This window comes from Phalacrocorax aristotelis, chromosome 4, assembly GCF_949628215.1.
Source record: "Phalacrocorax aristotelis chromosome 4, bGulAri2.1, whole genome shotgun sequence".
NCBI classification, from domain to species: domain Eukaryota; kingdom Metazoa; phylum Chordata; class Aves; order Suliformes; family Phalacrocoracidae; genus Phalacrocorax; species Phalacrocorax aristotelis.
The window spans coordinates 1,360,595-1,382,313 of NC_134279.1; the positions used below are offsets into that span (position 1 = coordinate 1,360,595).

General features: G+C 45.3%; 1 protein-coding gene across 2 annotated transcripts in view; it reads right to left on the bottom strand.

Moving 5' to 3' along the window:
* Nucleotides 1-343: 343 nt before the first annotated feature.
* LOC142055920 (alpha-fetoprotein-like) overlaps nt 344-21,719 on the bottom strand; it is a 32,225-nt gene continuing 10,849 nt past the window's right edge. For both annotated transcript variants that reach the window (XM_075089958.1, XM_075089959.1), the window contains 14 exons: nt 15,105-15,231; nt 13,559-13,619; nt 13,197-13,332; nt 12,044-12,246; nt 11,379-11,526; nt 10,439-10,536; nt 9,732-9,861; nt 8,895-9,109; nt 7,842-7,974; nt 7,106-7,203; nt 5,897-6,035; nt 4,880-5,103; nt 3,835-3,967; nt 344-2,850 (listed from right to left, as the gene is read on the bottom strand). In XM_075089958.1, the coding sequence (XP_074946059.1) occupies nt 2,806-2,850; nt 3,835-3,967; nt 4,880-5,103; nt 5,897-6,035; nt 7,106-7,203; nt 7,842-7,974; nt 8,895-9,109; nt 9,732-9,861; nt 10,439-10,536; nt 11,379-11,526; nt 12,044-12,246; nt 13,197-13,332; nt 13,559-13,619; nt 15,105-15,231 (1,890 nt within the window). In that variant the 3' untranslated portion in view covers nt 344-2,805. The remainder of the gene's footprint in view (nt 2,851-3,834; nt 3,968-4,879; nt 5,104-5,896; nt 6,036-7,105; nt 7,204-7,841; nt 7,975-8,894; nt 9,110-9,731; nt 9,862-10,438; nt 10,537-11,378; nt 11,527-12,043; nt 12,247-13,196; nt 13,333-13,558; nt 13,620-15,104; nt 15,232-21,719) is intronic.

Consider the following 21,719-nt stretch of genomic DNA (forward strand, 5'->3'; position numbering starts at 1 on the left):
AACTATTAATAATTTCTCAGTCTAGATGAAAAGAGAAACGAGGGCACAGACCATGTGGATAAGAGAAAGTGTTCTCAAGCCAGCTCTCCAACCCTCTCTGTATGCACACAATTGCTGAATTGAGCAATTCTTGCTACCCTCTGATGTTAAATACTTGAATCATCTTTATTTCACTTGTCCTGCTGAATTGGCATCGAAAGATGCTGAAAGTAACTATGGAAGATAGCACAGATGATCTGGAGTCTGCTGGGTTTTAAGGGCTAGTGAAATACAGCTGTGACTCCACTGTGGTGTTAGTTCTTTGTGAATATTCTGCTTGTTAAAATAAAGTGTTGCTCACAGATACAATGACGGGAAGAATTTATTCCACAACATTATTGGATATTCAAGGTAACACAGCAATGCAAACAGTGGTGACAGACAAAACAGGGATTGCTTTTGATTTCGGAGCCTAAGCCATTTATGATAAAGACAGTAATTTAATTAGAGTATATCTTAGCTGAATTTGTACTACCAAGCTACCCCAGGAGAAAAATCCCAACTCATCACTGGATTTAAAGAAAAAAAACAAAACAAAAAAACAAAAAAAACCCACAAAAAACCACACACACAAAAACCAAAAACAAACCCAACCCAAGAAAACCAAATGAAACCCCCAAACCTACCCCAAATTCCACAAGAGAGATCTTTGTTAGAACATAAAATCTTAATGAGAGTGCTGAGAGAAGCCCAAGGTGGCCACCTAATCCTTGTTTTGGTGTTGGGAACATCACTGATACGTGGGTAAAGCCTGTGAAATATTAGTGGGTGTCTCTCGGTTCCCCACCATTCCCTGCTGGCTGATGCCGGTGCTCTGTTCCCCTTACGGGGTACCGACCGGCTGCTTTTTGGCCCGGGGTCAGTCATTTTTTGGTATATGAAGATCTCCAAGCTCCTGCAGCCTTTCTTCTTAAACCAGGCAACCCCAATCTGTTTTAGCCTGCCTTTCTGTGTTTTCTGGCTCGTTGACCGTTACTGTTGTTCTCTTCTCAGTGAAATGCTCTCTGGAAGTGAGGTACCCAAGAGTTGTCCTAGTGTTCTGGCAAAGGCCTTACCGGAGGCGAGGAAATGAAACCATGAAACGTGCTTTTGTTTTATCTGTTTTTCTGCCTATGCCCTGGTCCGCAAGCGCGATGTTAGACTTGAATTAGCAGCAACACGTGGTGGCTCTTGCTCAGCTTGTGGATTGTTGTAGCTGCGTTATCTGTGTAACTCTCTAATTAAGAGGGGTTTTTGTGCTGAAATGGTGCAGCTGGTTAATGGTACCTATGTCACATCTTGCATTTGTCCTCATAGAACATAGCTGGGTTTTTTCTAGATTGTTTCTTTAATTTGCCAAGATGATCTTGACATTTTAGTTTTCGCTAAGGGAGTTGAAACAGTGTGTCTCTGTCTTGCTGCCAGCCACAAATCTAACGAACGTTTTTTCTTCTCATTATTTATATCCTTAATCAAAATATTGCCTAGCAGCATATACAGGATAGATTCCAGTGGGACTCCCTTTGGCCGACCTCTTCAGGCTGACTCTGAAACCTTCTCTGACTGCAATACTTTAAGCTGGGTTTGAATTTTATGAGATGTTTGTTTGGGCAATGCTTCTTTACCTTACAGATATTTTGAAATGCTCCTATAATAATTACTACTAGGGACATCCACCAAAAGAATCGGATACCTGTGTGTATCTGCTTTAGAGTCAAAGGTTTCCAGGGAAAAAACCTTCTTGCTATGAATACTGGCTTTGACATATGATTTTTAACATGCCTTCTCGCTTCTTTTAATGTAAAAACAAATCAAGAACCCAAAAGCTGGTTTTGTGCCAAACCACCTGGAGTGTAAATCTGGCAGCCTTCTGCTGCTTTCCCAAACGCTCGTCTGCTGACCAGGCGTTTCAGCAGTTCATCTGTCCTTTCTGTGACATTTCGCTCGTTTCACTTTTTTCTCACCCTCTTTGGGATGCCCAAAGTAATCTTTTTCTGTGCTTAAAGGCAACTCCCTTAGAGCAGCCCACATCAGTGAGTTGTATCTCAAGGACAGTGCTATAAAAATGCAAAAACAATTATTTGGTGATTGAAAAATAATTTAGAGGCAGTTAGAGGCAGATTTTCTTAACTTGATTTCATTTATGTTTATGCTTTGAAACCTTAAGATTTAAAATAACTTTTTTTTTCCTTGGTGTCTGTGACTATTTGGTATAAGAGATAATATTCTGTAACATAAGATGGTGGCCACGTCTAAGCCCTGAATTTCCATCCATTTAACTTAATCTTTTGGTCAGTTTCTTTTAGGTGATGCACCCTCTCTCTGCACTTAAAATGGCTTGAGGTTATTTTTTTTCGATTAGATTTTTTGTATCCTTAATAATTTTGAATCAAAGTGGTGGAAGCCAGAGGCGAAGCTTGCATACGGGTTTCTCCCCCATCTGAATAAAACAGATAACCATGTTTAATTTTGGGGTAAGCTGAGCTCTGCGAGCAGACCAGGCTTTACAGTTCCACAGCTCAGCAGAATCTATGTGGAAATTTGACGTTTTATTCTGAGGCACCTGTGTTACCTTGCCCCCAGCAGCAGATAAGAGTGGCAGAACTGTGGCAGGTGTAACCCGTCATTAGATTTGTGAGTAAAGAGCCACCAGGAGGTTTTCTCTGCTATGACAAACAATATGTTCCTGTTTATACCTCAGGAACATTCGGAAAAGAGACGCTCGCTGTTAGGTTTGTGTGACTTCCTGTAATTCAGAAGTACCTTGCAATACGTTACGCAAGCTCTTTATGCCGACAACAGTTTTTCACTTCTTTTTATAAGTTCTGGACCCTGGGAAAAAAAGCAAAATACCGATGAGCAGTACAGTCAGGAGGATGATGTACTTGGGAACAAGTTAACTGAGCGTGGCAGCCGTAGGTAATGTTTTATAATCTCTGTGAGTTATGTACAAACACCGTATACGCCGAGTGCATATATATCCCTAAGTCGAATACAGGTTTTGCTTTCCCTTTTCAACTCAGTTTGCCTTAGAAGATTTGGTATTTTTCGGAAAAGTACTGAAATACAGTTCTAGTAGGGAGATGTAGTGGAACGCTTCTTTGTAGGCATGCTGTCTGGGCGTAATCAGAGGTGGAAATATTAATAAAAGAGAATTTTCTGTATTTTACCATTTAAAGCAAAGCAAGGCAAAGACTTAGGGAAAGAGAGCAAGGCTCAAGGGTCGTGGATGGTGTGTTAACGTTCAGTTAAGGAATATATCGTAGAGAGAGAGAGAGGAGAAGTAGCCAGCAGCAGATTTACTGGAGGGTAAAGAGTAGCCGAAGGAGCTCCATGGTATGGAGTTCAGTGAGCTCAAATAACGTAGGAAAGGCAAGAGGAAAACAGAGGTCGGGAGAACAAATAGGGAAAATGCTTTGATCTAGAATTTGAATATACCTTTTCTCTCCCTATTGCAGAAGAACTTTTCAGGAGAAATTCAGTTAAGAACTAACCAGGGAACAATGTTCACCCGTATCCTCAACAGCGCAAGTACCAGTGGCTCCCCAGAAGCAATAGCTGTAGCTGAGCTCTGTGTCTATACACTGCTGCACATAAACACAACGCTGATTAGGTGAGTTCCCCAGCGATCATTCGGCTGGTACACACATCTACTTGCGCAGGCAATGAAGAGTGTCTTTGGAAATGTAACTGCAGGGATTCCGGCTAGTCACGCTTTGGTTTGGCTGCTTAATGGTGACATTGTCGCTCCTGGGTACCCCCCCGCCCCCGTTTCTGCTTTGATTGGGAATGTGTGGGTGAGAACAGTGACGATACCTCTTTCACAAAGCATGCCTCGCGGTTGTCGTCTTTGCAGCACTGTTCCCTCATGGCAGCGAAGGCCGCTGTGACGGAGGTCAGCTGTTCCTGTGTGATCTGGGGCTTGTACTTGATGAGGTTGACGAGCATTCTGCAAGAAAAGCGAAGCACGCCCCGTGAAGCTGGGGGGTGAGCACACACCCTACGCAACGCTTCTCAAATGCTACTCCTGCACAGTCCCTCTTCGGTCACTGCCCGCTTCCTTTCTACAGTTTTTTCATTTTTATTCACCACCCAGGTAGGGATTTGCATCAGGGAGCAAAGACGCGCCCCGTTCCCTTGGGAAATAGAGTATCAGCACTCGTTTTTGGAGCCGCTCCACCGTGAGCATCCATGAATAAACCGTGCAGATGGTTTCTGTGTTGTGCACAGCTCTGGAGGGTCCAGGATGGCATGGCTTTGCCACAGCACAAGTTAAGGGCCAGGGAGGGTTTTTTCCTTGCAGCGACAGTGGAGTAGGGGCCAGCATGCAAGTTTTCTCTGACCAAGGCAACCAAACACCAGCTTTTCAGAGTGAAGGAGTGTGTGGGGTAAGAAAAAATGCCTGGGCTTTCCTGTTCTGGGAAATGAGCCCTAATTAAGCCATAAAGGTCATGCAGTAGCTCAGGCAGTAGCTTCCTCGTTTTTCTGGTATCTTTTATGCAGTGCCTTGTGCCGCTCCCATAGAAGACAGCGGGAGGGCACGTTTACCAGGCCTAACTTTGGATGCCTCTTGCTTCCATGCTGGTGGCGTACGTCCCAGGGGAGCTACCCACCTCTAAAAATGACCACCTTCTCACCTAAGGCAGGTAAATGCAGGTTGAACCAGATACCAGAAGAAACTGGGAGTAGCGTGAGAGGTAAGAAAAGGAGCTTTGAAGAGGGGTTGAGGGGGGCTATGGCTGGTTTTCCACGGCACATTGCACAACGAGAAGGCCAGACAGAGTGGACAAGGGAAGGGCGAATGCTGCCAGGATAAGAACAAGAAACAGAGGGTAAACAGAGTAAACCAGGTATGTCTTACTCCTGCTTCTTGTGCTGTAACGTCTCCTCTTCAGTTGTACACAAGTCTTCGTGGAAAGTGAACAGCCCAGGGGTCAACGATAAGGGCACGTAATTCTCATCGATTTCTAGTTTCCCCATGCATGGCCTCCTGAGAGCGTAGGAGCTGCTACAGCAGTGGCAAACTCCTGCGTTTATAGGGTCAGTCAGGTGTCTTCTGCATATTTCTCCAAGCACAAGATCCAGCTTTACCAAGACAGTTGAAAAAAAAAATTTTACATTATTTTTTCATTTTCAATCATCCCTGGAAAACATGCTGCTCTGACTAAAGGTATAAAAAATAATTGAGAATTGAAATTAAACCTGGTTTGTAAGATAGACAACAGTTCATATTTCTACTGAATGCTGATTTTTGCCGTTGCAAAAATGGCTCAGATTTGCAGCCGCAGTATGTATATGCAGTTTTAGGAACTGTTCTTTGTGCACAGAAGCGATGGGGTTTGTTGATAAAGCCATGCTTGCGTGTGCTTTGTTTCCATCAGCAGGATTTCTGTGGGTATGTTTGGCTGTTCTTGTAAAGGTGGTGAAGCACAAATGGGGGGTTGGAGGACAGGCCGAAGCTTTTTAAGCACTTTGGTTTACGGACCTGGAGAATTCTTACGGAGTTGTTACACAAAATTGACCCTTTCCGTGGAGCACTACGGCTTCAGGCACCTAGGTAGGATGAACTCAGCCAAGGCATCATTAGCTTCAGAGGGAACAGGGTCGGGCTGCCTGCGCTGCGTAACTGTTAACTGCCTAGCACTAGCCCGGCAATGCCTGATCCTCCTGTAGATTAATTCAAACATTAATTCAGTGACGCTGAGTTAGGCGTAGTTGAGGCATGTATCTGGAAGTACATCTTTGGGCCAGCTGTATGGCTCAGCGAACATTTCCCTCATTTACCTTTACTCCAAGCTCTCGGACCCTGCTGGCAGCAGAATTTGTGGCACAGTTTCAAGAAAAAAGTAGGACCAAGGTACGGAAGAAACATACTCACGTTTTCCTCGGCGCAAGGCAGTAGCTTGTCCTGGCTTAACTGGCAGCATTTGGAGCCAATTGTAGTCATTTGCTTGGTGAATTTTATCAGCTCTGCAGATGTCAGCTGAGGCATCTTCTTGGTGAAGCTCATGAGAAGCCTGAAATGATAATTTTTTTGATACTGGTGTTTTTGTTCCACCAGGCAGCAGTGAGCAAGCCACTACCTTCGCATGTGTAAAGCTCCAGCCAAGCCCCACAGAACGCTCAGGAGGCCAAGGGCAGGACTAAGCTTGGTGTTTATAAACTCAGGTAGGCAAGTGTAAGGGTCCTCTTTGTGCTCTCCCCTATTTCTGACCAGTCTCTTACCAGGCTAAACAAGTAAAATTAGTGATAACTTTGCCAGTTACACATTGGCGGGCTCTCTTACCAGATGGTAGTTCACTTGTTTTTTCTTTTACTGAAACTGTGCTTATTAACCATCATGGCCAGGAAAACCTTAACAACTGATACAACAGGCAGAAGCAGCCCACCAGGTTTTTTGGAAACCTCTAGTTCCAAATGTCTTTTAAAGACCAAACGTGCTTGGGAGTGCAAAAAGCCTGCTATATCTCTCAAAAGAAGGCTTGCTGAAGCCTAACTTGGAGTACGCGAGCAGTTTAGAGGTTTCACTGAGACGGCTCACACGCTCCAAGTCAGGCACGTGCTCATTAACGTCGCAAATCAGGGCCGAAGCTCCTGCGGGAAGCTCGTGCCTGCGCGTTGCACTTAGGCACAGCACAGGGCTCAGGTAGCCGCGTTTTGCTCTGCCTGCTGTAGTCAGATGTTTGTTACAATTCTTCATGTTTACATCTGCTGCGGGAGCTGGGTGCGGCGAAGTCTTTTGCAAACGACTCAGTACCTGTCTTTTGGCCAGATTTATGTCTCTCAAGTTAGAGCTCGCAGCTGAAAATGCAGCTATAAAGCAAGAACATCACAGCAAACACGGACAGGAGCTTGATCAAGGTTTCACTTTGCTGCTTCCTGAGCTGGCTTAAGGGGACAACTCGTGAGAGGCCAGAACCTTGTCTTGGAGAAGCTGATTAAAAAATCCTAAAAGCCATTAATATATTGGTCCAAATATTCAAGTGGTGCCTTGTAGCCTAGCTTTTTTTTGACATGTGTGGCTTTACTCCAGCCGAGTTGCGCCCGGCTGGTACAGGAGTAATGTAAGCATATTAAAAAGTAATACTCGTTTTGGAAATAGTAGTCTCCTTTCGCCTTGTAAATGTCACAGCTTGTCTTCATGACACTTTCAGTTTCATGAATATGTTTCTTCAGTTCTTCCTCCTGAAAAAATAAATAAATTTGAGGAGTCTCTGGATCAGGGGGAATGCAGAAAGCCCTATTGCCTCGTGATAAGGCCCGGATATCTACAGTGACCTGTCACCTGGTATGTACACTACCCATTTTTCATTGCATTAGAATGTCCTAATCTGTCTGAAACCTCTCTAAACTGCCTGAAGGTGATAAATGGCCACCTTCAACCACCCTGAAACATTTAACTTTTTTATCACTGGAGGAAGGGTAGGTCAGAGGCACAGGGTGGCTCCCAACTTCAGGTACTTACAATGCCGCTGTCTTTATCTGCGGCAACAACCATAAGCGCCTTTTACATTTACAAGAGGGTGATCGGCACTGCTAGGGAGGCCAAAAGGGAGCGGGGCTCACGGAAATGTTAGCTCTGTTCCTTTCCCGGCATCCATCTATCCATATTACACTGCTTCGCAACTGAAGATGGTGAAGGCTCTGGTGCTTTTTCCATATGGGAGTCAGTCGGGCCATGTAATATTTGCTAGGCTCGTTGCAGGAGCTGTGGATACTGGCTCTAGACTTGGAGCAGGGATATTCACTGCTTCACCAGACCCAGCCACATGGTCACGTGCTGGAATCGGTCAGCACGCTGTGTGAAGCACAACGGCACCCACCCCTCTGCTGCAGCAGTCAGCCGGAGCACCAGGTTTGCAGCACTCTTTCAGCAGGTCCTCGTATCCTTTACCGATTCTTAAAAGCATTTGGGCAGAGAACTCAGGGTGTCTCCTGGAGTATTCATACAGAAACCTGCAATATGTGGGGTATCGGGAATTAGAGATAAACCAAACAAGTGCCCCCAGGAGGTCAGGGATGGGAAGGACAGCAGGGGTGCTCTCAGGGTGGTTTTGGCTGATGTCTGGCGGAACAGAGAGATTTTCACAGCATCTCAGCCCGGGACTGAACCTGAATGAAATGTGGCTGGCTGAGCACAGCCTTGCATGTAACAGTCCCAGCTCAGGGTTAGCCTGGGTCAAGCTTAGAGCCTTGTGTGGCTTTGGGTTTTGCCCCCTTTTTTTCATACTATCTGAATGATACAGAAATAAGTTCCAGTTACAGAGCCGTGTCTCAGCAGACACTGGGGAGACACGCTGTGCGGAAGCAGCCACCCTCCACAGCCGTCGTGCCCAACTGATTAGCTGCACTTTTCATAAATGGAAGTGATGTATGTTATTTGAAGTGAATTGTCTCCCTCTGGGGCTTGATGCTGTTTCTGTTACAGCCTGTGGCATTCTTGCCCAAGTTTACTACAGGTAGGATCCGGGCTTTGTTGCACAAAGGAACACAGCTGGAACAGAAATGGATTGACCCTGTTTGAATCAAGTCGCGAGGCTGACTTAAACAAGTGTTTTTGAATTCCCACTTCAAAGTGCACCAGAGCTGTATTTTGGGCCTGAGATCAGAACTGATAGTGCCGAAATTTCACACACATTTCTTCAATTTTTGTCTCCAAAATAACAGTTGTGCCCTGTTCTGCCTTTGTTCCTGTTCCATACCTCCTAGGGTTGAGCGGCGTTGCACTAACATCAGCCTGCTCAGCATCCCGTGCCTACGTGCTGACAGACAGACAAACATGAGGCTGATGAGCTGGGCTTTAATGTCCAAACTGTCACCTTTTAACCCAAGTATTGAAACAGCAAAATTGAAGAGCAGAAGGCGACCCACGATACCTGGCTAAGTGCGCGTCTTTTTCCTGGGCAAAACGTTCACATATTCCTTTGTCTTCTATAAACTCCCTGACGTGGGGCGACAAGCCTGCAGGTCTGTCATCATTTTCTGCATGAACTATGCATTCACTTCTTTGTAAGAGAGGCTTTTCGCAGCACTTCTTGATTTTACTTGAGAGGATGTCTTGGTTGGTGCAGACGTAGTATAGAATCTCTTCCTGTAAAGCAAAAAGGAGAAGGAAAGACATTTTACCAGGTTCTGGTCTTTTTTTTATGAATCAGTGTTTTTATGTCCGTGTTACAGACAGAGGAGGTGACCCCCGAAGAGAAGAGGTGGCTGGCCCAAGCTGTGCCGCAGGCACCTGGCAGAACAAGGAAGAAGGCTGAAGTCTTGTTGATCTGTTTGCTGCCGCCCCTTGCCTGCCGTTTGATAGGTGCTCCCAGGTAACCAGCGATCCCAAGAAGGCAGCTGTCTTGCTACCCGCCACAGACAAGCGGTGAGACAAATGGATGTGGCATCTTAGAAGGTAGAGAACGGAGGACAGGCAGATACTGTGTCTTGCCGAAAGCTGTACAGACATGATATGGCAGAGCTGGGAGCTGCAACCAAATCTGCTGAAGGCAGTGTTAGGTCGTTTTAGTCACAAAGTGATCTTTCTGCCCTTGTTGATGGCGTCACACCAGCAAAAGTCAAATGGGAACATCAAGCACCTTTTTAGACTGAAGTTAAACTCCAGTTCTGGAGAGCAATCAGGACAGCACGGGAGGGGAAAAAAATCTTTACACAACAATAACAAAAAAGCATTTGATGTCTGCAAACAAGCATTAAATGAGTTTTACCCTGTCGTGCATACACTCCAGCATATCTCCCCGACAGCAGTCCTTGTGCATGTTAGTGATATCCGTCACAAGTTTGGTAACAGTAACAAAATCAGCTTTTGGGAATTTTTGGCTTATCTGAGCAAGTTTCCTACAACAAAGAAAAACAGTTACTGCTGATATTCACAGGGTGAAACTGTGACAGCTATCATCGTTCTCCTGCGGAGGGGGTATCCACACTGCGCAGGAATGGCCTCTCCCTGCTCCCACTGAAGCTAACCAACAAACGTCCCTTGAAGCCAATAGCTGAGATTTTCAGGGTTACCTACGGGTGCTGGTGAGTCGCAGTGTGAGAAGGTGGAAAGCCACGTGGTAGGGGAGCATGAAATCACAGGAGCAACCTTGTGTCAGAAACGGGTGAGGGAGGTGAGTTGCATTTTGCTTACAATCACTCTAACTTTGGTCACAGAGAGGTGTGTTAGTTTCAGCCTTTGGGTTTAGATTTTGAAAGCTAATGGCAGTTTGTAAGGAACCGGTGACTGCTGTCCTGCATAAATTTGTACTCCTCATCTATATTCCCTGTTAGATGCTAGTAGTGACCGGCACACAAAAAGGACGTGGCTGGCATTCGGGGTCACCGTGCCGCGTGCAGCTGGGGAGCCACCCACGGCTAACACGCGACATCCACCCTTTATTTCAAAATAAGGATAAACATGGGGAAGACTCACAGAGCTTTTAAGGTCCTTTCTCCAAACTTCTTCAAGATTCCGCATGTGTGTTCCTGCCTCAGCCCATCTTCTCTTACTGGCTTCACCACCTCTGGTGCCTGGTAGAAGGAAGTTGCAGACCGTGAAAGTGGAAGAAAATTCAACGCTTTATGCTAAAACTACTGCGGCGACGGTTGTTTGAACAGGGTTTTTTTACCAGCGAAAGAAAATTGCTGTCTAAGCTGCACTATGAACTACCTGTTGTGCTTGCTATTTAGTCACTGGTGTTTATTAATCAAGTGTTCTGTGAAAAGAAACCCGAACCCTTTTAGACAATAGTTCAGTGTTTTTAGCGTAGGGGAAGAAATCATCATCTGGGAGCTACGTGACTGGCTTTGCATTACCATGAGCTAATGTTAAACTATGCCACCCCTTGCAGCCCAGCTAAGCTGCGTGAAAGGCATACTCAGCCATTCAGCAAGGGCAGGTTGCCCGTGCTTATTTTCCACCGTTCCAGCTAGTTGGCTCTGAACTTCTGACGCCGGTTCTGTGTGGGGCCTGTCTCGGCAGCACAAATGCGCGGCCGAGCGGAAGTGTCATGGGTCTATCGACAGGAAAAACACACCCCAGACTTCTGCACTACGCACAGCACCACGTCCTCTCTCGTGTCCTTTCGACAGACCCGGTGCAGGTGGCAGAATCGGGGCGTGGGGAGTGCCTCGGGCCCCCTGTACAGCTGCCTCTGCCCACCACCCCACCGCCACGTGTTTTTATTTAGGATGTCAAGTTATAGTTGAAGAGAGCATTTAAGAATGATTTCAGCCTGTCCTTACAAGGAAAATTGTAGTATCAGGTTCAGATGCTGAAAAAGAAACAGCTGATCTCTCTGCTTCAGGATTTGTTTAGCTATAGGAAAGTCCCTGGTTGCACATTCATAGACTACAGCCCTGCGGTGGCATACCTGGCTCCGAAAGCATTCCTCCAGGTTATGAGTGTGGCCTTCAGCACTTCCACAGCAGTTCTGCATCATCTCGTCATACCGGAGAGCGACAGAAAGGATAGTCGGGGCGTAGAGGAAAGGATGTCTTCTGGAAACCTCATAGATAAAACTAAAACCAAGAGAGAAATGCATTTAGTTTCCAAGCAAGCCCTTACACGCAGGGGGCAGCATCTTCCATATATTAAATGATAACTACTAAAAGCGATTGTTCTCCCGTCATGAAGACGAGCTGTATAGTGCCGTGTTTATCTTGGAAAAATTCTGACGGGGCTGATGTTTTCCTGGAAATTGAAGCCTCATTTCCTGCCAGTTCTGGCTTAGAGGCAGCAGAACATACGCTTGCCTTTTAAAGGCTAACGGGATGCCCTTGGTTTCAGACGAGCCTTTTACATAGACCAAAATAAATTGTCATTTGGAGCTATAGCCAAAGCAGGAGGTGGCAGAAGAGGCTTCACATAATGACAGTTACAGCTAGATGAATTATGCAGACCATTTGCCTTAGGAGGAAAAAAGAAGTACGAGATTATGGAGAACCTTAGACTGAAGTTTTGGTTGATGCTGCATTTGTTGACTTTAGGCTTGTAACCACCATAGCTAGGCAATGAATCGATTATTTATTTACTTACTATCCTGTTAATGAATGCTGATGCTGTGAATGATTCTTGCAGGCAGCTTCAACATTTGGCCTTTCGAAAGGAGAAATGAACCCTCTCGATGAATTTTTAAGGGAGAGGAAGCAGTCATTTCTTTCAGGATCCTTTTTAGCACAGCAGTCAGTAAACTTAGGAAGATTTTCCTCCTGGCATATTGTATCGAGGAAAATCCTGTCCTGTGAAAAATGAGAAAAAAGTTGCTTTGTGTGAGGAGTCCATTTTACTCCTGGGAGCTTTCTGAGGAGGCTACTTTAGACCTACGAGCCTTGACTTGCATAAACTCAGTTTCTCTCTTTATTACCTCCTGCTTTGACTGCAGTGAAAACCAGACTGACCTCTAAAACCTATAAGTGATGACTTCTCGGGCTCCTACCTACTGTTACGCCAAGACAGACTTGGAAGTGGAAGGGTTTTTCAAACACTCTGACCTTAAACGATATTCAGACCCTTTTTCTTGATAAGAATCGAGATAAGTGTTTGATTTGCAGACCGCAGTTCGCAGCGTAGCAGGATCAATGCTTTTCTAATTACAGTCAGTTTTGTCCAATGAAAAGGGCCTTGTTTCTTGTTCATCAAGTAGCAGTGCTCAGGTTCAGCTGTCAGCCACGCCTCAGCGGGGAAGTCTTTTAATTCAGGGTTTGTTTCAGTGTGGCTAACAAATCAGACATGCATCGTAACACAGACTGACATTCATGTTTCATGGTTCAATCTGTCAGCTCTGAAAGAGGGTTGAAGCAGATGCCATCAAAAACCAGCGATGAGAGTTAATGGAGTGGAGTTGATGCCTGTAGCCATCATATTTGCTGGAAACACCGAATTTGGCTTCTCCTGAGTGTTGTTACACCAGCCATAAAAGCACAACTTCCTGAACATGTTTTAGAAAGATAGAGGTCAAGGATTTCAAAAGATGCTGTGATATTGGGGGTGGGCAGGCAGAGAGGGGCTTTGTTTTCCTCCATCTAGCTTGAAATGCTTTATAGATGGGAGCCTGGAGAACGGAGGAGTCAATAAAGGCACATTTCTTAACAAGGTACTCATTCCTCTTCGGAAAAACACATACCAGGTCTCTGAAATTACAAGTCACTTGTGAAAATGTTTGCTGCGTTGGAAGCACGAGCACGCTTACCAAAGGCTTCAGGCACTCGGGGCTGTCTCTGGCTGCAGCGGCACAGCTTCTGGCAAGGTCTGTCACAGCTTCGGCCATTTTAACTGCTTTGCCAAACGTGCCTCCTTGCACGTACTGAGCAAACATGATCATGGCACTAGAGAAGAACACACAGCGTTAAATCTGTTGCTGGCTACCTAAAAACTAATTATATGACTTGTAGAGGCGAGGCAGTAAGAGGACCCATATCGCCCCGGGCTGAGTTGGCGCGGGTGGGCGGAGCGGGTGAGCGTTTGCCACACAGTACGCGTTCATTCCCAAGTGACACAAGGATGCTCAGGGCATGGAAATTTTCAGGTAGACGTTTTATCTGGACAACTTACATGGCTTTAAAATTCTTCTCCTGCAGCTGAGAAAAACGTTGGCCAATGCTGTTTTTTTCCTCTGAAAAACAAGAAAATTTGAATAAAAAGTGTTTACTAAGTGCTTCATCAAATACCTTTGGTGGGTTGGGGTTTTTTTTCGTACTGGAGTCTTGGAGGAAGACAACAGTTTGGAGCCTGGGGTACTAGCACTGGGAGTAGGAAGGCATGAGGTTGAACTTCCTCTTTTACTTAAGCATGAGATTGAGAAGCTATTTCTTTCTCCCCTACGATATAATAGGGCCAAGCTAACTTCCCTGCCTAGGTCAAGTGTTGCGGGGAGGAATACGCTCAAACCTGGAGGGCGTTCAGCTGCTTCGATGATGCGCGTCACGTGACTAAATATGCACCTTACAAAACACCTTTTAACCTCGCCTCAGCTATTTAAAGGCGTGCTTGACTGCTCTTTAGCTACAGCTGAAGGATTTTCTGTGCAGAAAACATGGGATAAGTTGAGGACTATGTTGGTAGGCAAAGCTCCTCAAAAATTCACAGAGCTGCATCCTTCTGCCCATCTTGGGAACCGGCCCAGAGGAAAACAAGTGTGTTTAATCTATGTGAAGATCCCGTGCAAATATTTTTCCTTTGCCACTAGGCCTTCATTAATGGGCAAACCTAAATGCAATAATTTCTTGAGTTCCTTGTTTGTCAGAGAATATTCTGAGAGGATAGTTTTAAAACAAGGGGCCTGCTCACAGGTCAAGACGTTACTATCTCACCCTTGTGTCAGTAGGGCTGAGATCGGTGTAAAAGGGTCAAAGAAATAAGCCAGCCTCTCCCTCCCAGTAATGCTGGGGTGTCAGCTGAGATGATAACGTGAGGTAAATAACACAAACATCGGTTCCAATTTACACTTTTGGGGCATTTAGTGCATTTGGTAGTTATAAAGATGAAAAAAAGGTGACTAATGATAACAGTATGTACTGCAAGAGAAGCATCTGAACCGTGTAGTATGAGAGGTTTTCAGCTGTCTCATTTTAGGCGCTCAGCCTTAGCGTGGTCCTTGTCGGCTCCTTCCATAGTCAGTGAGGAGAGAGTACGGCCCCTCTGAAGGATAACACAGGGCAACGGCGTTACCTGGCTGCTCTGAATAGCCACTGGAGGTAGCGTCCCTCTTGGCACGTCTCTGCCTTGCTTCCTCATGGACTGTGGAGGGAGGCTGGAACAACCACAGCCTGTCCTAAAGCAGTTGCTGGAGTACCTAAAATCAGTCGTGCAACCACATCCCTGTGTGTTAAATTACCCTTCAACAGACTTCCTCTGAGTAATCAGGGGCTGTCCTGCGCTACGTAGATTCTCAAGCCCTTACGCAGCAACACAGCTAAGGCTGATCAACTCACATTTATGCAGATACAGTTTTATTGTGTACCTTTTACCCGTAAGCAAATGCCCATGCTTACCACCATGTGGCGGTGGCACAGTGACATACCAAATAACCGCGCTTGCGAAGTTGCAGCCATCAGTATTATAGAAAAGAATAGAGTAAAAACAGGAGATATATTCTTACCTATGTCCCGATAACTTCTAGGCAGGGCTTTGACTACAGTAAGGCTCACCGATAAAATCACATATATTATTGTTCTCCAATTCATACTGTCAGATTTTGGCAGGGGCCGGGGGTGAGTTTGGTCCAGCTGTGAAAGGCAGAAAGAATTAGGCGCAAAGAGTTACTTTTATGCTCTCCCAGACGATTTCTGGTTAATCAAAACCCTTTTACAGTCATATATAACATTAGCCCTTTTGGAATATTCCCACAATAATTAGACATGCCATTATTTGCTCAGTATGAGGAACTGACCAGCTTGTTGCAAAGGACGGACCTTGGAGATGCTTTTTTCCCCCCTAAAATTTAGACATTTTAAACTTATCACACTTCAAACAAGAAGTTTAAACACTCCTTGGCCTTTTTATTGTGCATACTGAGCTCATCGACTTACAGAGTTGTTCAAAGGTGACTGCTGCGCAGGAGATGCCTTCGTAACACATTGTTGACTGGAAAATCCCAAGTCCAGCTGTTAACCTGATATTTTTGTATCCTGCCTTGCTGTACCAGCTATGTCTTGCTCCAGCTCCCAAGGTGTCATGGGTGAAAAGGCTGAATTAAGTACCCGCTACGATATTGTTGCAGCATTAACAATTACCATCAAAATGTCTCCAAACGTGGAAACGAAATCAACTCCAAACCGGTAGAACGAAGGGGAAATTTCAGTTAATACTGTTATTTTACTGGCGTTTTAAAAAGCTTGCTGTGAGCATCAGCATAATAAAAATGACAACATTTTTGAGAGAACAGCTTTAGAGAGCCACAGGTGTTGGTAACAAAGAGGTAGGTGGGCAAGGATACATGTGTTTGGTCTGAAGGAAGAGGCACAGACAGCGCTTTATTTCTTTGGAGAGAAAAATGGCAATACTGCCCGCTCCACGCTGCAGGAAGGCGATGAGGCGTGCTCGTTATCACATGAGATGGTATCAAAAGGAGAAAGGATTCCGAGGGGGAAGGTGGGAGCACGGCTGCCAGAGCCGGAGATCTGAAGTCTAAGGTGAAACTACATCTGTTGAGGAAGACACAAATAAACTCTGTCACAATGTTAACTAAAAAGCCCCACAGGAAATAGAGAATCTACCTGAAAGAAAGGTCTGGAGGTTACAGACCATATTTCTACATTTTCCCCAGAAGCAGCAGGGAAAGAAGCAGATTGATCCTCTCTTTTTCAGAATAACGCCTCAATACGGCCCTGTTACTGTAATCTGGAAGGATAAAGGAGGTGGGGGTGTATTACTGGAGGTGGAGCTGCAGAAACAGCTGAGACACTGATGTCAGAGGCTTTGTACAGCAGGTTCTCCTTTGGCCCAGCAGAGTGTGTTTCAGAGATTATGTATGTGCGATATGTTGTCCTGAGCATTCCGGGAAGCTGCACCTGGCTGCTACATTGAAAATCCTTTAAATTAAATTTTTCCACACTCAGCAGGATGATTAAGCACTTGTCACTTTTCTTTGAAAATACTTGCTGCTCTTCAGGTGGCAATCTGCCTATTTACAGTGAACACTCTATCTGCAGGAGGGAAATGTCTGTATAGTAGGTAACTGGAAAGAAAGAGCATGGCTAACAGTAGAAATGAGATCTGAGGAAGAGCTTAGATCCCTCATTAAAAGTTTCTGTTGTTCTTCAAAGTACGGAAGCCATGGTGATTGATTCAGTTTTACAACTATTGAGGACCCAGGTGTTTCCAGAACTTCTGAGAAAGTGTCTTTCAAGGTGAAGCTAGAGCTAGGAGCAGCTGCTGGCTCTCAGGGCGTGGAGGTGTGAGTTGCCATCAGCTGGGGTGGTCGCTGCGGGTGCTCGGTGCACTCTTGAACTGCCTAGGCCGTTGTTCTTGTGGAGCTCTTGGGCTCTGTGTGTTACATGGCAGAGAGGTGAGTTAGTGTTGAGTGTGTGTTTCTTTTTCATAATATTTACTGGCTTTTGGTGAGGGGGTCTGTGTTAGGTTGGTGTATGTTCATGGTAGGTTTCAGTTATTGGTTTTCATTCTGAAACTAGGCCAATAAAGTGCAAACCTGCCTGCTCAGAGCTGAGATATTTTGTTTCTCCACCTACTAATGAGAGCAGAATTTGTGAATCCCCCTTTCCCTTAGGTTGATTTCTTCACAATTGTATTGATACTTCAATTCTTTTTCTTGAATTTTAACAGTGCTGTTTTCTGGTAACTTCGGTAGTGTGCTTACAGGATTCAGTTATATATACTATTCTTTTAATAGCTGTAGAGTATCATTTGTGTTAAATCCTGTGCATTCACTCTAAAAAGGCTAATGTTCATGGGCAGTTCATGCACCTAGAACAACTTGGCTTTTTCCCAACTAGTAAGAAGGTTTGTCTTCAAAAATACCTGTGCTGCTCTGATATGATATTTGGTGTTTATTTCCGTGTAAGTAACTTCAAGTACTGGGATGTGTTGCATAAGAGGCATGTTGGAACATTATAAACTCTTCTCTAAAGATAAAGTTGTTTGTGTTTTTAGATGCAAGTATTATGAAAGGAAGGTGGCTACCCTTTTTCTGATCAGGTATTTTTCAATATGTCTTGTTTTGGTCCAGGGGTCTCCTGCCTGGAGAAGAAAGGATGCAGCAACACTTCTGAAACATGAGTTGGTGATTTCCCCCTTCCTCCTCACCAGTGTTTCTCTCTGTTAGAGACCCACATCACCACAGGCCTCATGAGTTCCTTTGGTAATGGACTCTTTACTCGTGCTGGGGAGCCTATGGCAAGTAGGTAAGCTCAGCACCGTCTGGTGCGTGTTCAGGTGCTACGTGGGACATGATCAGTTCTCCAGCTCTGGTATCTCTGACCCGGTGTGCAGAGCCACTTGGTGGCGGCAAGAACAAGTTTCCAGCACTTCCCCCTCGCCCCAGAGGAGCGAGTCATCTCTGTGGGTTGCCTTGACGTCGGTTTTGGGGAGCTAGGCTGTGCTCCTTAAGCATCCTGCAAAACCAACAGCCCTGGCTGAGTGGTTGGTTTAATTTTACAGAAGGGATCAAATGATGTTCTGAAGAAATGTATACTAATTATGACGAGTGACAGTCCCAGCTTGTGTAAACTGGTTCTGCTGAAGGCAACGTAATTATCCCATTTTACCTTAGCTGAGAATCGAGGCCAAATTTTATGATGTTACAGCTTTCGGGGTTTTTGCTGGTCAGCTGGGGCACGGGCTGGGCCGAGGAGAACTCGAAGTGGCAGTGGGAAGCAGCATTCCTTTAATAACTGCAAATAGGCTAGCATGTAAAGGACAATCTTTGTAACTACCACGTTTTTTGCAAAGCAGCCTTTGCTGGTAAATGGGATGTTATTTGCAGCATCGTAAATATCTGAAGAGGGAGCCCTAGGATGTTTCTTGCCTAAATAAAATCAAAAGAATGAAAAAGAAAGTGGGGGGGGGGAAGAAAAGGAATTTGGAAACTTGATAATGAGATAAGTTGCAACTTGTTATTGTTTCTGTAGCTTCTGTAGATCCATCTCCCAGAAAGCCACGCAGTACGAGTTTCTCTCTAACCTGCAGGTTGTTGAACCCTCATTATTCAAGCCATTTATCTGCACAGCCAGGAAAAATAAGGTTTAGACTATACGCTGGAGAGATGGTCAGTTGTGCCCGGGCCCTTTCGTACGCTAGGCCTACGTTCCACTCCTGGGGTCTCCCAACTTAAACTTCCTGGTGCACTGAGCAGGGGCTCAACTGTTTCGCTGTTTGCAAAAGCTTTATCTGTATCTAGCTTAGTTCTGTCTTTGTAGGGCTGAGCCTGCTACTTACTGTGTTCAGTAAAGGCTTGTAAGTCCGCCCTTATCTCACACGCTCTTTTGGCCTCTCACGGAAATGGAAGAAAAACACAAAAGATGAGCGTTGGAGAATGAAGGGTGGCTGGTGCAGCTCTTCACTGCCTTCCTGTAAACAGCTGTGTCTAAAGACCAAAATAAACAAATATAACAGAGGTGGATTTGTGTGTGTGAGTGTATACTAATGTAAAAAAAAAATCCTAGTTCTTTTAACCCCTTACTCTCTCCAGATTGTTAAACTGAGGTGGTCACAGATTGCCCTTGAAACATCTCCTCCACAGGGAGTCCCTTTCTGTATCGCTAATAACGAAGAGTCCGGCTGGTGTGGAGGTTGGTTGATGCGTATCACGGAACACTCCCGGGGTGCAAGATGCAGGTTGTGTTTATTGATCCACTGAGCGCGTTCGCCCACAGCAGCAGCAGAGGTGCTGTCAGGGTGCCGGGTGGCACCTGTTCTGCCCTAGCAGCAGAACCTTCCGCCTCTTGGGAAATGAGGAGTACTTCCCTGCTCTGAAGAACAAGAACTTGTAATGACTCGATTTAAAAATAAAAGGGTGAAAGCATTGTTTTAAATGCCAAAAATGCAACACTGTCTGGTTCATTTTTATAGGTTTGCTTTGTTTAGTTTTCATTAAAATCCCTGAGTCCTTTCCTCCTCGTCTTCCAGTAATTGCTTTGTGGTTGAATGCACAGAATTATCCTTTGAAGGCCAAAACCATTTCAACTTTTCCAAGTTGTTCAGTTAGTTAACTGCAGATTCCCCAAGAAAACTCACTTTCACAGAATTTATTTGATGATTCTTGCAAATATTGAGCACAAAACTCAACAGCAGTTCCCTGCCCCTTGTGTGTGTGTGAATGGCATTCCAAGTGCTTTGAACTCGGATTATGCTCAGCTCCTCTTGCTAAATTAGACTGAGTTTACTCTGCATATGATGGTAGAATGGGCCAGATCCGGCCTAATTCACGTGAGAGCCCTTGGCTGGAGTGCTACAGCTTGAGGCTTACTGAAGCAGAGCAGAGTTTTGTATTTGGGTTTTAGGGTCTGCTTGGATGCTCACTGAAGAGAGTGGAAGGTGTTCTCTGGAAAGCGCTTGCGACGGTATGACAATTGGCACTTGCTGCTGAATCTGTGCCTCAAAACCTAAGGCATGGCATCAGGTGTGTTACACAAAACTTCATTATCTGTATATTCAGCAAATGTTTTCTGGTATATGTAGCCTGGAGGCAATACAGGATGGAAATCCAAGTCGTTAGCTTCATCACTGCAAATGATTTAACATTATTTGGCTATGCCTGGAAGGCTGATGGTAAGAATTGCTCTTTCAGCCACTGCAAATGACTAATTATATCAAAATAATACATGAACTTCTGTTTGACCTGGAGATTATTTCCTGTGTGGGTATATTTTGCCAAAAGTGTATGTCTTAACCTCATTTCTGACTATATACGTAATCCAGACCTTGTTATTTTTGAAAGGCTTCATAAATTCACGACTATCAAGACATAGCGAAGAATGACTTGTTTCATGGGAACCAGGCAATTTTTGACACAGTATTGAAATATTATATTGTTCCCCAGCCATGCCTCTTCGCTGACATCCATTGAGAAGACGTACACGGTGTAACACAGACCATAATTTGTTTAGCTAAAGGGATCCCTTTCAAATTGTTTTAATTTGAGGGAACGAGAAGGTTAATGTATGATGTCTGGCTTCTCCCTTCTTTTTAGCCCCTCTTAGGTGTTTAGTGTGGCCCCTTGGTTTGATACGAATTGGCAGTTTTTCCTTGAGCCCTTGTCTTCAGGAGTGTTCACCCTGTGGGTGTACGAGCGTGTCGGCACAGGAGACAGGATAACCTCTTCCAGCGCAGGTGGGAGCACGCCCAGGCCACGCACGCCTACGTGCTGCTGTAAGTTGGCAACCAATTCCTCTGTCCTTTGGTTCGTCTGAGTCACTTGGCTGGGAATGAAACAACTTTTCTCACCGCTTTTCTGGCAGCACCTCTGTCTGTCCCGTTCATCTCTAGGCTTGTGAGGACACATGTGCCGCGTGTTCTGTGCCAGAGTGGCGTGTGGGTGGAAAACGCCCTGGGCGCTTTGCGTGGCCCCAGCGTTGGAAATTAATTGATGTGTGTCCCAGGAGGACTTGTCCGTGTGGGTGTTGGTAGTCTTAGCATGCCAACACAGGAGAAAGCTTTACTTTTCTTTGCAGTCTAGGTCTGCTAAACAGATCTCCCTGTGTGTCAAATGCAGGGGCTCCAGGGAAGTCTAGTGTTAGCGACCTGTGCTCCCCTCCTTTGTCCTGCTGCACCACCTGTAAGACCTAGCCCATCACAGGGGCTGGTGAAGCTCACCGGATTAGTGGGCTGCCACTCATGCTGTTGGTCCTTCGGTGTTATTGCGTTTAAGGTCAAGCACCAGAAATCCTGCCTTGTCTTTAGCGTATTTGATTTTGGTAACTTTTTCTGGAGTACTACAAATTGAAACAAGGAGGTTAAAGCCTGTTAACTAACTGACAGATTAGACCTTCGCGTACAGGACGTATTGCTTGCTTCAGGCTCTGTAGCCCTCTTTGCAAAATAAATTCACTTAAAACAACCTTTCTTGCAGTGTGACTTCTCTTTCCGTTTGTGCCGCTTCTCTTCCCCTTCCTTTTTGCTGTGACACTGGTGGGATGCTGGAAGCGGGGGGGGGCTGCTCTCCAGGAGGTCTGCAGGCTGTGTGCTGCAGCCTGGGTAGCAGGGGGACAGAGCCACCTCGTGTTTTTGAAGAGGTTCCGTCAGTGACTGAAACGCCATG